The 14,903-nt window shown below is 37.3% G+C and overlaps 2 protein-coding genes across 2 annotated transcripts in view; both read right to left on the bottom strand.

Annotated features, from left to right (window-relative positions):
- LOC109421347 (uncharacterized) overlaps positions 1-14,903 on the bottom strand; it is a 491,813-nt gene that overhangs the window by 467,410 nt on the left and 9,500 nt on the right. The window lies entirely within an intron of this gene.
- The window catches only part of LOC134286021 (myb-like protein Q), a 24,793-nt gene continuing 13,533 nt past the window's right edge, over positions 3,644-14,903 (bottom strand). The window contains exon 2 of the mRNA XM_062847582.1: positions 3,644-4,133. Coding sequence (XP_062703566.1) covers positions 3,644-4,133 — 490 coding nt within the window. The remainder of the gene's footprint in view (positions 4,134-14,903) is intronic.

Here is a 14,903-nt window from a genome sequence, read left to right as displayed (position 1 = left end):
ATTCATAAAAATGCACATGAATTTCATGCGAGTTCACCAAGACTGTCAAATAAACTCCTTCTGGAATTTCACTAAGAGTTTCACAGAAATATTTCCAGAATTTCATTTGCGGAACTTCTTCAGAAGTCTCGAAGAAGTCTCGTCAAGAAGTTTCCATGATTTTCTCAGGCACAGAACATACATCAGAGGTCGTCCAGAATTTTCACAAAACTTCTTCCACGAGTTTCAGCAAAGTTCTCCCAGGAATGTCTTATAAATTGCTACAGAAATTTCCTAAGAACCATTTAAGAATTTGATAGTACTTTTGCCAAGCATTTCAACGCACTCCTTAAGAAATTTCTTATGATTTTCTCCAGGCATTCCACATGGATTCTTTCAAATAAAAATCTAAAATTTCGCTGATTTTTTTTCTAGAAATATTACAGTAATTTCTCCAAGAATTTCACATGAATTCTTGAAGAGATTCTTCAGAAATTTAACAGGGATTCTCATGAGCATTTAACAGTAGTTCTTGTAGGGATTTTACAGTAACTTCTCCAATAATTTTACACAAATTTCAACAGAAATTTCACAGAAGTTTCTCAGGAATTCTTTCAACAATTAGACAGGGATTCCTCTAGACATCTCTGAATAAGTCCTTAAGGATTGTGACTGAAGTTTCCCCAGAACTATCAAGTTTAATTCTGCAGAGACTTAACAGAATTCTCTTCAGAAAATTCATAGGAATCCCTTATGGAGTTTTCAGAAACTTATTCAAGATATTACCTTGTATTTTTTTCAAGAATTCCTTCAGAAATTTCATAAAAAATCTTCAAAAACAACATGTGAATCCCTCAAATTAATTCATAAAACATCTCGAAAACTTTAACAGGAATTTTGAGGGGCTGATGTAAAATATTTGTCAAAATATGACGATTTACAAAAAAAATTCTTCAACAAATCCGATAAGTTTTTAATATTTTTCAGATTAAATGCTTTATTATTTTTATCCCCCCCTCCTCGACCAGCCAAAGAGTGGTGGGACAAAAAGTGAAATAAATATTTGTACCGGCCTTATTTCCATGGAACTTTTAATTATGTCACGAACTGATAGATTGCTAAATCAAGATACTATCTTGGTCATAGGAATGCATTCAGAAATGTCGTATAAGTTCTTTCGGAAACTTTACAGGAATTTCTCCAGAAATTTCACAGGAAGTCATTAGAAATCCCAACTAACATTTATCCACACAACGGATGAGAAGTGAGTATTAAAGATTGAGAAGTTAGGAGCTAAAAGAGAAAATTAATGAGTGAGCAGTGAAAAGTAAGAAGTGAACTATAAGGAGTGAGCAGTGGAGTAGTGAGGAATGGAGAGTGAGATATGAGAAGTGTACAGTGAAGAGTGAGGGGTGCGGAAATGGAAACAATGTGAAAACAAAAAAAAATAAGAACAAGGTATGTCAAATAGTTAGAAGATAAGAGTGAGTAGTTAGGAGAGACCAGTAAAAAGTGATCAGCGAAAAGAGAAAAATGAGGGGTGGTAAGGGATAAAGAACATGTGTTTGATGTGGAGTGAGGATTGAGCAGTAAAATTGAGCTGTAAAAACTGGACAGTGAGGAATAAATAGTGCAAACTGAGGAGTGTGAAGCAGGGTGGAGTGAGAAGAGAGTAGTGATGAGTGAGCTGTGATTAGTGAGCAGTGATGAGTGAGAAGTGAACTATTAGGAATGAGAAGCAAAAAGTGGAGAGTTTGGAACGTGCTTTGTGATAAATCCTGAGCAAAGGGTCAGTTAGAGCATGGCACAAATTTCCCAAATGGAGGAGAACGTGCCACAGGAGCTGACCTACTGATACCTGAGGTAGTGAGAATAGCAGGAGAGGAGTGAGAAGTGAGCAGTGAAGAGTCAGAAGCCAGAGGTCAGCAGTAGGAATTATAGAAAAAGAAATGAAAAATTAAAAGTGGTGAATGTGAAGCATTGTGGTGTAAGAAGTGAGAAGTGAGGAACAAGTTATCAAGATTTTACAATCATTATAGCCAATTGGCGATTAAAACTAGAGACTATCTCGTGAAAAATTGGAAGTTTGAAAGGGAAATACCAGTCCTCTATCAGCTTATTCATATTTTTTTTTGGTAAATTTACCAGTAAATCGATTTTTTCTACCCGGTTTTCACAAAAAAAAAATCTGGAACGACTTAATCACTAAAATACGAAATAGGATTTTACGAATCATAACCTCTCATTAGGAGGCTAATATAGCTGCAAAATATAGGGAAGAATCCCTTTGATTTTGCAGGAATATTTCCAACATTTTCATAGAAATATCTTCAGGATTTTCACAACACCCTGCATAAATTTGTCATTGGAATTTCACAGGGAAATCTCAAGGATTGTTACAGAAATTTCACTGAGGTTCTTTTTAAATTTTAACCCGAAATTGTCAGAAATTTCTTCATGGATTCCAATGGAGTTCTTCCTAAAAAAATACTAGAATTTGTTCAGCAATTCTACAGTGATTTTAGACATTTTATCAAAACTTCTCCGAACATTTGCAGGAATTTCACAAAAAAATCAACATACTTTTTCTGGAATTCAACCCGGCATTTTGAAATTACGTCGGAAGCTTCAAAGAAATTAACAATTGAAATTGTAACTACCAATATTACTCTTTTACACGGTAATGCCCTGCCATTGCTCCGTGGAAGAGCAAAAATGAAGGAAGGGATGTCATTCAACGAAGCATGTAACTTGCCTCGAGAGGTTTCATCGTGCACCTGCTTCTGTAGTAATTACCGCTAAGAGTAATTGTTCTATGGTTTCGGTTAAAGTGACGGAGTAGAAGCTCTGCAAAGTGCAGAACTTGCTTGAAATGCTTGATTGTCAAAATGTATGAAGAATTACTATAAAAAAAACTTTTCTAGTCCATTTGAATTCCAGCAGATGAGCTTTGCTAAAATTGGATTGACGATTTCTCCGCTTTGACGGTAAAATTCCTCACGATATAAACACGATTTGCTGTTACAAATGGAACAATCGAACTGTATGCGCCACTTTTTTCCGATCAGGACGAGTAAATATGGTAAACTTTATGTGTACTCTCGAGCTTTGATGTTTCATCGAACAGCAAATCGGTGGAAATTGTACCTTTTTTGTTGTACCATTTCCCTTTGATGATAAATGTGCAAATAATGTGAGGTACAATGGAAGAATAACGTGAAGGCTGTTCGCACGGAGAAACTTTATGCAGATAGATTCTTATACATACATCTGCTTTCCTCAAGCCACTCCGCAGCCTGCGCAGAGATATCACGTAAGAACCCAGGAAGGATGAGATGTTCCTCATACGTACGGTGGTTCTATTTCAATCCAAGTGAACGAGAAAATAGGGAAATTTGCATACACAGATCACAGATGCGGAAAAATTCAATAACTGCTCGCAGAGGATTTCACAATTCTTCACCCACTACATATCGTCGTTCGTTCGTTGTCATCCGCATGATTTGATTTTCTGTGAAACGAACGTGTTTTGTATTGAATGGGATTGATGCTCGATTAACAAATCCTGTTCAAGAACACGAATGGAAATGAGATTGAGGGAACCATCAGAATACTATACGTTGGATTACCGTTGCTACTAAGGGTACAAGAGAAGAGCTTATGCTTATCTGCTGTTCTTCTGCAAAGTGACGTAAGCGCCATTCCAATTTGCTTTGCTGTTGCTTTGCTGCTGCTTTGCTGCTGCTTTGCTGTTGCTTTGCTGTTGCTTTGCTGTTGCTTTGCTGTTGCTTTGCTGTTGCTTTGCTGTTGATTTGCTGTTGATTTGCTGTTGCTTTGCTGTTGCTTTGCTGTTGCTTTGCTGTTGCTTTGCTGTTGATTTTCTGTTGCTTTGCTGTTGCTTTGCTGTTGCTTTGCTGTTGCTTTGCTGTTGCTTTGCTGTTGCTTTGCTGTTGCTTTGCTGTTGCTTTGCTGTTGCTTTGCTGTTGCTTTGCTGTTGCTTTGCTGTTGCTTTGCTGTTGCTTTGCTGTTGCTTTGCTGTTGCTTTGCTGTTGCTTTGCTGTTGCTTTGCTGTTGCTTTGCTGTTGCTTTGCTGTTGCTTTGCTGTTGCTTTGCTGTTGCTTTGCTGTTGCTTTGCTTTGCTTTGCTTTGCTTCGCTTTAAAAACGAATATTTGCAAAACTGTAATTTTACACCACCATATTCTACTAAAGGATAAAAAGTCCCTGCCCATCAATTTCAGATTGGCGGAGAGATTGACTTCGGGTCGGAAGTGTGTCCGCTCCGATTTGATCTAATGAACTCATTAGTTGAAAGCGAAGAGTTAGTTCAACTAAGTTTGTGACACCCGATGACGCAGCCTGCAAACTGCGGGCTGGAAAAGGACACAAAGCAATCAAGAATTTAATGGACTTTTGGCCTTCGGGGGGATGAAATTGATTTTGGTGGTCAACGAGCGTCTTAGTCAGTGCAGTGGCCCGACGACTGTCCCAAAAGATTTGCCAGGCGGCGATGTGGTTCACCATTTAGTCCTAATTTCTCTTTCTCTCATTAACGGTCTTGTCGGGGATGAGATTATCCTCCGGTTGAAATAGTGATCAAAGCTCTCTGTGGCATCGCTCAAGGCAAAGTATATGTATGCTGATGACGACGGCGAAGGCGGCTTCCATCTCATTAGCACGCATGTTTTGCATACAGTAGTAGACAAAGATCCAAGCCGAAGAGGAGATGTCGGTTGTGATAATGACAAGATTTTATTTGTTATCTTATCTTTGGATTACATAAGTGACCCGATTTTGTCAGCCCCTTTTTGGAACACATTTTATGCTCTCCACAATAACCTGCGAAATTTTTCAAACTTTTTATCCCCCTGTGTTCTGCATTACAGCTGTAGTTTGATGATAAAAACAAATTAATTGGTTAAAGTTTAACCGTGAGATAACGAGAGCAAAAAGTTTGTCGTAAAATAGGGCTGACAAAATCGGGTCCTCACTGTAGTAGAATTATGCTTGGAGAATTGAGATTGAGAAAATAAGCTTGAATTCACGGCTGGTCGACAATTGGGACGCAATGTGGGAATGTCTTTTTAGGGGTACACTTGATAAGAGTGAATGTAATCCACTGAAAATGTAGGAATCATGAAATTTTCTTCAGATGGAAATTAATAAATTTATGAACAAATTTTGTTTAGTTTCTGATCATTTGAAATTAAGCCATAATAATAGGCTACGTTCTTCGGAAAAACAGTTCTAGGTTTCTTCCAATTGATTCCTCTAATTGTCTAGACAGCTGCAGTCTTCAATTAATTAGTACCAACTGGTTCCGGCTCCCAAGTGAACTGTCATTTCAACGCTATGCTAATAAGGTTCAGCTTCATCAGTATAGTGCCCGGTGGTGATTTGGTTCGTTCTGTTCTCACCATTATTGGTGTCGCCGACATCTCTGCATGTAGCTTCTGACGACCTGCACAACACAGCTCATACAGTATCATGTGCGTAATGCCAATCGCAATTCAAACCAGATTCCAAACATTAGCACCAAGGACGACGACTCACTCCCAACAGTATCATTCTGCTTTAGTAGACGAACGAAACCGTGCGTATAATGCTAATCACCATCCAAGGCTCGTTTCCATATCTGCATAAGTAGTGTCGCACCGGGTGGTGGTGCTGCTAGCTAGATTCAAACCAGCAGGCATGAAGAAAATAAGGAGCAAGTCTCTGAACGCGTGCTACTCGATACTTCAGTTGTTGTTTGTGCTGCTGCTATTTATGGTTCATGCTCGCTTGTGTTCTCCAGTTATACGGCATGAGCTTATTCGCATGAATTTTGCCGACAATGCTTATCGACAAAGGACATTCTCTCGTGGGTTCTCGTGCTAATCTATAGTTGCCATGACATGGAGCTATAATAATTGTTTGGGAAGTTTTGCAATTCATCGGATTCGCAGAACTACTACAACGGCCGCATGAATAATACAATGAATTTGCGTGACACGGTCCAGTCGATCCGAGAGTGGAGAACGAAACTGTCATCGATGTGTGATACAAAGGTGAGTTTGTAGAGTTAGTGTTTTTTTTTTCATAACAAGCGTGTCTTACTTAGAATCTCGATGCGTTCCGCAAAAGTTTTGAAACTTGAGCAAAATTAGGTATGGATACCTAGTTCCTAAGAGGGTTTTCCGAAAGATTTATTGGAGGTACACTCAGAAGAATCCCTGAAGAAATTCCTGGAGGAATCGTTGGAGGATTCAGTGGAATTGGAATACCCAAAGAAATTCCTGGACGAATCCCTGGAAAAATACCTGGTGGAACTCCCAGAGGTATTCCTGGAGGAATCTCTGCAGGAAAAAAACAGGAGGAATCTCTGATGGAATCCATGGATCAATTCTTGGATGAATTTTTGGAGACATTCCTGGAGAAAAATTTGAATGAATTTTTGGAGACATTTCTGGAAGATTTCTTGGAAAATTTTCAGGAGGATTTCTGGAGATATCCGAGAAGAATTTCCCGAAAAAAAATTTGGATGAATTCCTGGAGAAGTTCCTGTAGGAATCGTTGGAGGAATTCTTGGTGGATTCTCTAGTGGAGTCACTCAATAAATTCATGGAGGAATTCCTGGAGGAATTTCTGGAAGAAATTCCTGGAGGAATTCATGGAGAAATTCCTGAAGGAATACCTGGAAGAACTCCTGGTGGATTATTCGGAAAAATTCTTCATGGAATTTATGGATAAATCATAAGTGTAATTTCGGAAGGATTATAAGGAAATTTTCCAGGAGAAACCCGTGAAGAATTTCTCGAAAGAATTCTTGGAAGAATTTCTCCGGGGATTCCTGCATGAATTCCTCCAAGGATTGCTGCAGGAATTCTTCCAGGGATTCCTCAGAAAATTTCTCCAGGAAATTGTTCATTCCTGGAGGAACCGCTGGACAAATTTCTAAAGATATCCATAGAGAAGTTTTTGGAGAAATCCCTGGAGAACTTCCTGTATAAATCTCTGGAGGAATTTTTGGATGAATATGTAGAGTGATTTCCAAAAAATTCTTTCCAGGAGGATATTTTGCAGGAACTCTTGAAGAATTTACCGAAAGAACTCTTAGAGGAATTCATGGAGGATTCGCTGGTGGAATTTGGGGATTTCTACTGGAATTCCTCCAGGGATTCCTGCATTACTCAAGGAATTCCTTCAAGGATCTCTCCAGGGATTCCTCAGACAATTCTTCTAGGAATTTGTCCATTCCTGGAAGAACCGCTGGAATTGCTGAACACATCTTTTGAGGAGTTTCTGGAGAAATCTCTGGAGGACTTCCTGGAGAAGTCCCTAGAGAAATTCCCAAGAGGAATTCCTGGAGATCCGTGTACAATTTTCCGGAAGAATTCCTGAAGAAATTCCTGCAGGAATCCCTACAGTAACTCCTGGAGGAATCGCTGGAGAAATTCTCGGTGGAATCCTTAGAGGAATCCTTGGAGGAATCCATGAAGAAATTCTTAGATAAAAATCTGAAGGATTCCTTGGAAATTGCTCAGAATTCTTGGATAATTTTCCAAAAGGAATCTTTGGAGTAAACCTTGGAAAAATTCCCGGAGGAATCGCCGCCGGAATTCTTGTTAGAATTCCTTCTAGGGATTCTCTGGATTTTGTTCAAAAACTTTTTCCTTTGGAATTCCTTGGTATTTATTCCAGAGGTTTTCCAGGATATGTTTCCGGAGTTCCATTTGTTATTCACTTTGGCGCTGCCGAAAATTCCTTCTGGATTCCTAGAATTTTTACAATAATTCAATTTCTTCTCACGATCCTCCGGTAAAGTCTTCCGTTTTTCTCCTAGAGCTTCTTTCGCAGCACTGTGCAGATTATTTTCTAAGTTTCTCCTGGAATTGTTTTCGTAGTTTTTCGGTAAATTCTATTCGAACTCCCGGTGGAACTACTGGAGAAACTCCATGTGGAACTGCGAGACTAATTTCATTTGGAGCTTATGTAATAACTCCAGATGGAAATTCCAGGAAACTCTCACACGCCCCTGAAATAATTTCATTGGGAACCTGATGCCTTGGTGAAACTACTGAAAAATTTCCACGAACGTCGTATCTCCGAGAATAACCATCATCTTGTGAGACAACTATGCATTTCTGCCTTCAAAACAGTGACAAGTTGACATATCATGCAGAATTTGGAATTTGAAACAATTACCGGTAGAAACGAGTGGAATTTGTTCTATATTTGGCGTTCCGAAGTTTTGGAACTGTTTGGACCAAAAAAATGGAATACTGCTGAAAACGACCTTAGTTTAACATATTTACCTAAATCTCACGCTTCCGTTTCTGGCTTCATTTTATATAAATAGCTCTCGCTTTGTCAATGATCACGATGAGATGCGATATTTTTTACAGATCCCTTATCAATGACAACATTTTTGGTGGGTGCATGCAAACTGCCCATTGCCGACTTTTCCTCAAAGCTTTCAAGATTTCTTGTGACTTCCTCACCGAGAATTGTAACATATTCCTGATATTTATACTATATTGGCGTGTACTCCACTTGTTTGAATTCCAAAACCTCTAGCAAACTCCATAAAAAGGTCACTGTAATGCTGACAAGATATCAGATTCCAGTGCTGTCATGGTAAAATCAGAGCTATTTAGTCAAGATGCTCAGATTTCAGCAACCCCTTCACTGGTACTCTGGAATATCTGAAGGAACCGCTTGAGCAATTCTTGAAGAAACTTTTGGAATAACTTCTGAAATAATCCCGACAAACTCACAAAATGTGGGTTCTTTCTTCTGAAGGGAAGTAAAGCGTGGGTCCCGAGATGAACTAGCCCCGGGCTAAAAATCTCGTTAATGAAGATAAAAAAAAACATGGAAAATCTTCCGAATTGCTGCTGAAATTTCTTTCAAAAAAACTTTTGAAGCGCGGCAAAAATTTCTGAAGTTTCAATAGGAATATTGAAGGATTCTCTAGAGATATTTCCAAAAGTATCGCTGAAAAAATTTCAGAAAGAATTGAAATAAAAATTGGAAGTAAACTCTAAATGAATTCCTGAAGAAATTTCTTATAAACAGAAACATTTTAAGAAGCAATTAATTCATTTTCTGAAGAAATTTCAGCAGAAGTACCTTAAGAAACACCTGGAAACCCCTGGTGGAATACTAAACCTCTTGAGATATTAAAAAAAACCCGGGAGAAACTTTTTTTTATGAATTACTGGAGAAATCCATAGAGAAATTCCAAGCTACCGCTTGGACGAAATCCTGCAGAATTTTTTGAGAAAATACATAGAGGAACCTCAGCGTGAATTTCGGCAGAAATCTCTGCAAGAATGTCTTCCAGTTTTTCCGCAATAATCTTCATCCCTGAAAGACTCAGAAGATTTTTTTTTAAGAAATCCTTCTTAAGAAATCTTCGTAGCAAATTCTGTAAGAGAAGCGTCTTGAAGGAATATTGAGAGGAATGTGAAAAAATCTTGGGATTTTCCTTAATTTTTTTTTTGGCGTTTCAGTCTTTTCGGGGATCAAAAACAACTATATGTTTTCTATTTCCAAATAGAAAACATATAGTTGTTTTTGATCCCCGAAAAGACTGAAACGCCACAAAAATACCCAAAAAGTCTACCAAACAGTCGTCGTCAAAGCTGTTGATTTTCCTTAATAATCTCTTATAGGATTTCTAAAGCAATCCTTCGAGGAAGGAGTTTTGAAGGATTTCTGAATTTCCGATTCCTAATGTTCTATTGTTGACAAAAATTTTGGCGAATAGAATGCAACCGTTATTGAAAACTTTGCTTGGCCCAGGACAAAGCGCATGTGTACCTGACAAGTCATGTTCAGGTAATCTTCAAGATTTGCGAAGGATAATTACTAAATCAGTTGAATCGAAAAGGTTAAAAGGAATTGTAGTAAGCTTTGATCTTGAAAAAGCGTTTGACCGTGTTCACCACCCCTTTCTGTGGAAAACGTTGGAGAAGTTCAATTTTCCTGAGCAGTTTATAAATTGCCTCAAAAGACTATACTCGAATGCCACTTCTAAAGTAATGTATAATGGTTTTTTAACAAGAGAATTTCGTATACAAGCGTCGGTAAGACAGGGCTGCCCGCTAAGTATGATTTTGTTTGTTTTATATATAGAATCTTTAATAAGAAAAAATTATGCAAAAACTTGTGGGATTCTTGTATACGATAAGATTCTTAAAGTAATCGCATATGCCGACGATTTAAATGTGTTTGTTCGAAATGAAGAAGAATTTGATTTGTTAATAAAAATCATTACATCCTTTGCCAGTTTCGCCAAAATAAAGCTGAACTTAACCAAATCGAAATTTCTAAGAATTAATAATTGTCAGACTGGACCTCATCTGATTCAAGAAACTGATGAATTGAAGGTTTTGGGTGTTGTTTTCAAAAGAACTTGGAGTGAGAGCATTGATTCAAATTATGATAAGTTGATAGCAGACATCAAATTCAGATTGAGCCAGAATAGTTTTCGTAAATTAAATTTATTGCAGCGAGTATGGTATGTTAATTCATTCGTGTTAGCTAAGCTATGGTACACAGCTCAAATTTTCTCAGCGAAAAACATCCATTTTGCGAAAATCAAATCAGCAGTTGGAATGTTCATTTGGCATAATAATATGTTTAAACTAGACAGAAGACAACTTTTTCTCCCTTATGAAAAAGGAGGTTTAGAACTACAGGACCCAGTAGCCAAATGCAAAGCTTTATTCCTGAAAAATATTCTAAGAAATCGTGATGTGGATAATGAAAGCTATCTAGCTTAATTTAAATACCCTGCGAAACTATCGAGAAACACGAGAGAATGGTTAGAAGAAGGAAGACTTGTAATGCAGAACTATAATACTGATACGTGTAAACAATTATATTCATTTTTCATTGAAAAAGAAAATTTTAAGCCCAAGGTTGAAGAGATGTTTCCAGATTTGAACTGGGACACTATTTGGTATAATATAAATCAATCATTTTTACTGTCTGAAGATCGTGCTAAGCTGTATGAGTTAGTCAATGATATTATCCAGAACAAAAAGAAGTTAGTTCAATATGGAATACGGAGAGCCAGTGATATGTGTGATGAATGTCAGTTGGTTGAAAGCAATGAACATAGGTTAAAAGAGTGTAATGTAACAAAAGAAATAAGGTGTTGGGTTGAACAGACTATAAGACAGAAAATGCAAATCGAATTTTTAGATTTAGAAAGTTTTATAATAAGTAAGATAGACATGAAGTGTTCCCGCCAAAGAGCTGCGCTGTGGTTAGCGAGTCACTATTTTGCTTATGTTTCAAAATATTTTCCAAAATTGAGTTTATTTGTGCTCAAAAAAGGAATACGGGAATTACGTTGGTCAAAGAGAGAAAGTTTCAGAAAATATTTTGAAGTGTATCTAAATGTTTGTTAAGTAACAAATGTATTAGTGTATAAGTGTAATGTATAAGTTACTGTTTGTACAAGATGTAAACTGTTGCTAATTTATTCTTTAATAAAAAAATGTATCCGTGAATCATTTTCTAAAAAAATCCATGAAGTATTTTTGAGAAAGTTCATGGCAGGTTTTTTAGATGAATACTTTGAAAAAAATTCTGATTCCTGAGCAATCTGAAGGACAATTTGGAGAACATTATAAAGTCTAAAGGAATCCACCCTAGAAGATTTTGTGAAAGAATTTATCACTAATTTAGGATTTCCAAGATATTTTTTTAAGCAAACCTGCGAAGAGTTTGCAGGGACTCCTCTGAAAGAATTTCTTTAAGATTTTTTTTTAATTATACCTAGGATGGATTTCAGCAAGAGTCCATGAAAGAATTATCGAAAAATCTGTGGAAGTTTTATCAGAGTAATCCTTGGAGATATTTGTAAAAAAATCTCGGGGGAAAAATCTGGAGAAATTTCTGAAGAAATTATCAATCGAATTCATAATAAAAGCTAATGGAAGAATTTCTGAAAGAATCCCTTGAAAAGTGTGTGAAGGAGCCCCTAGGGCAGTTTCTATAGGAGTCCTTTCAGAAAATTCCCGAATGGATCTTACTTTTTTCAGTAGTCCCTGGAGGAACTCCTAAAGAAATCCCAGGAAGATTTTCTTGCAGAAATTGTGAAACTTCTGGATCCCTTGTGGAATTCAGAAGTAAATCATGAAAGATGATTTTAAAAACATCTTTGTGAAACTTGTAGAAAAGGAGAAATTTGTAAACAAATCTCTGAAGAAAATTTTTGAATAAATCATTGGAAGATTTTTTGAAAGAATCCGAGTTTTTTATCGAATACTCGGACAAATTCCCAAAAGATTTTTTGAAAAAGATTTTTAAGAAGAATTTCTAAAGAAATTGTTGGGAGATTTTCTTAAGAAATCTCTAATACATTCTCCAAATGAATGCCTAGAGAAATTTCTGAATAAATATCCAATATCAAATAAATATCAAATAAATATAATTTCAGAAGCAATTCGTAAATGAAAATTTATGATGCGTTTATCGTGTATGTTCATTTCTCAAAATATTGGCGTTTGAATCAACCATACATATGTTTGAAGATAAAGGATTCATTCAGGATCTTCTCCAGATATTCTCGATTGGATTTCTTAAATTAAACCTTTGATCTTGTTTTTTTTTATTTCAAGGATTCCTCAGGTAATCTTCCAGAGATTGTTTTCACACTTGAGGTGCACTATAACATTGTCGAGCATTTGGATTGCCTACTTCGCACCATATCAAAGATATTGAGCTATATTTGAATCTGTATGATCAGTGTTGCCAGCAATAATATATTTTTTGTGTCCCAACGTGGAACAATTTACTGCACTTGAGGTGCGCTATAACATTTCATTGTCAAACATATGAATTGCCTATCTCACACCGTATCAGATATGTTTGAACCTGTATGACCAGTGTTCCCAGCAATAGTATAGTTTTGTGCCCCAACCTGAAACAATGTACTGATCTCAAGGTGTACTATACTATTGTCGAACGACCGAATGGCCTATCTCACATCGGATCTGTGACCTGTGTTGTCACCTACAACAATTTCTGTATTTTTAAATGACACCAGAGTCAAGTGACATTGACTTCTACATAATCTGGAAGAACCAAATTTTACAAAGACAAATACTCAAGGCAAATCTACATGACTTGCTGATATTATGTTACGTTACATCAAACTACAATGAACATGAACATCATCCCAATTGTAGTGAATTATATATTCAGATTTTTGTTTACAATTCGGCAGTGTTGCTAGATTTAAAAAAAAATCGTTTTATTTTAAGCAACACGAAACAGCGTTTGACGTCTACTTGAATTAAGCTTAAGAGTCTTTATATTGCATATATTCATATGTATGTGTTCTTTCTGAACAGTGTTGCCATCTAACATAAGAAATAATGATATCAGGAGCTATCAATGGTTGGCCTTTGTAGCCCTTTCGAACTTTACTGAACATTACATGTGTATATTTCGAAAACTATTAAAGGCTTAGAGCAATGATTAAAATGGACGTTTTTCTAAATTTTGGCCCTAAAAAAGTTGACGTGAATTGATTGATTGATTGATTTATCTTTATTTGAGAGAACAGACGTGAATTAATTCGGCGTAAAATATGTGGACCTAAATTACGGTCGGAGTGTAGCTTGAAGCTAATTTATAAATTAGTAAAAGATATCAAATTGGCCATGGGACTTCAGGCTTGGTGAATGAATAAACTCGATCATTATTAATCGGTGCTTTGCAAGACGGAAATTAGATAAAACCCCTATGCCTGAGCCCCGCTGATTTACATTGTCCACAACTTCCCTGTGTAGAAGGGTATATATGTAGTCCAATGCGCATTTTAAACAGATCGTTCTAATTTCCATTTCCGACCCAATGTTATTCACACGATTGCACTCTCAGGAACTGGAAACAAACCCATTTACAACAAACAAGAGCTATTCCTTCCTCACCGCCCATACACCGCCGCACCGCCCCATCAGACAAAATAACCAAATTAAGCAATCTCGCAAAAGTTACGACTTTTCAGCACCCGGCAAACACACTATCGCTTACTTTCAGGCCGTCCGCCCTTAGCGCTAGCTACTACAGCTCAGCATTGGGTTCCGGTTTAGGTACGAATGTATGAGTGCTCGCTTCCGGACAAGATTATGTATAATTTAATATCGTTTAGCACATGGTGAAAACTTTTTGTGGCCGAATAAAGATGATCTCTGGATCATCCTCTGGGAGAGAGAAAGAGAAACAGAGGAACCCTGATGCCTTACGGTCAATGAATGAGAATGACCATCATCGGAACAAACGGAATCCAGAGCTACGGAACCATCCACACAGCCCCCGAGCGAAGACAATCGAGATAATTTGAGCTGTGGCCAAATTGATGGTACCGACCGACCGACCAACCAGACCACCATCGCATCGCATTGGTACCAGCGGGGTTCAGCGAGTCGAGTGTGGTGCATGTATTTGTGTGTGAAAGTTAGTCGGTTCTATGCTATCGCTCGAATGAATAGTAAAATTACATTCCTGGGCATAAATTTCGGTCCCTCTCCCTCGGGACCGAAACTCGCCCAGCCAGCAGGACCCTCTTGGCTTTCGCAGGGCGGGGAAAGAGCAAAGTTTGAGGCTTTGGTCGTATTTGAGTTAGAACAAAAAAAAGTTTCTAGGAGAACAGAGATGGTTTCAAGGATTGGCTGAATGTTTGAAGCAATTTGTAAATTAGGTATACGAGGGAGGCGTTCCTGAAAGCATTTCTGATAGACTCCGTTGGAGAATGTACCTAAATAAGGCTGACACAAATTTTGATTTTCTCTTATCTCAACCGCCGGGTCAACTCACATACATTGATACTTATAATCGCTTGTCCAAACTGATCTCACCTCAGAAATGCAATATTTTAGGAAACTTTCTATTTCTGATTCAACTAACAATTTTATCATGT

The sequence above is a fragment of the Aedes albopictus genome, chromosome 2, assembly GCF_035046485.1.
Source record: "Aedes albopictus strain Foshan chromosome 2, AalbF5, whole genome shotgun sequence".
NCBI classification, from domain to species: Eukaryota; Metazoa; Arthropoda; class Insecta; order Diptera; family Culicidae; genus Aedes; species Aedes albopictus.
This window is presented reverse-complemented; position numbering and strand designations above follow the sequence as displayed.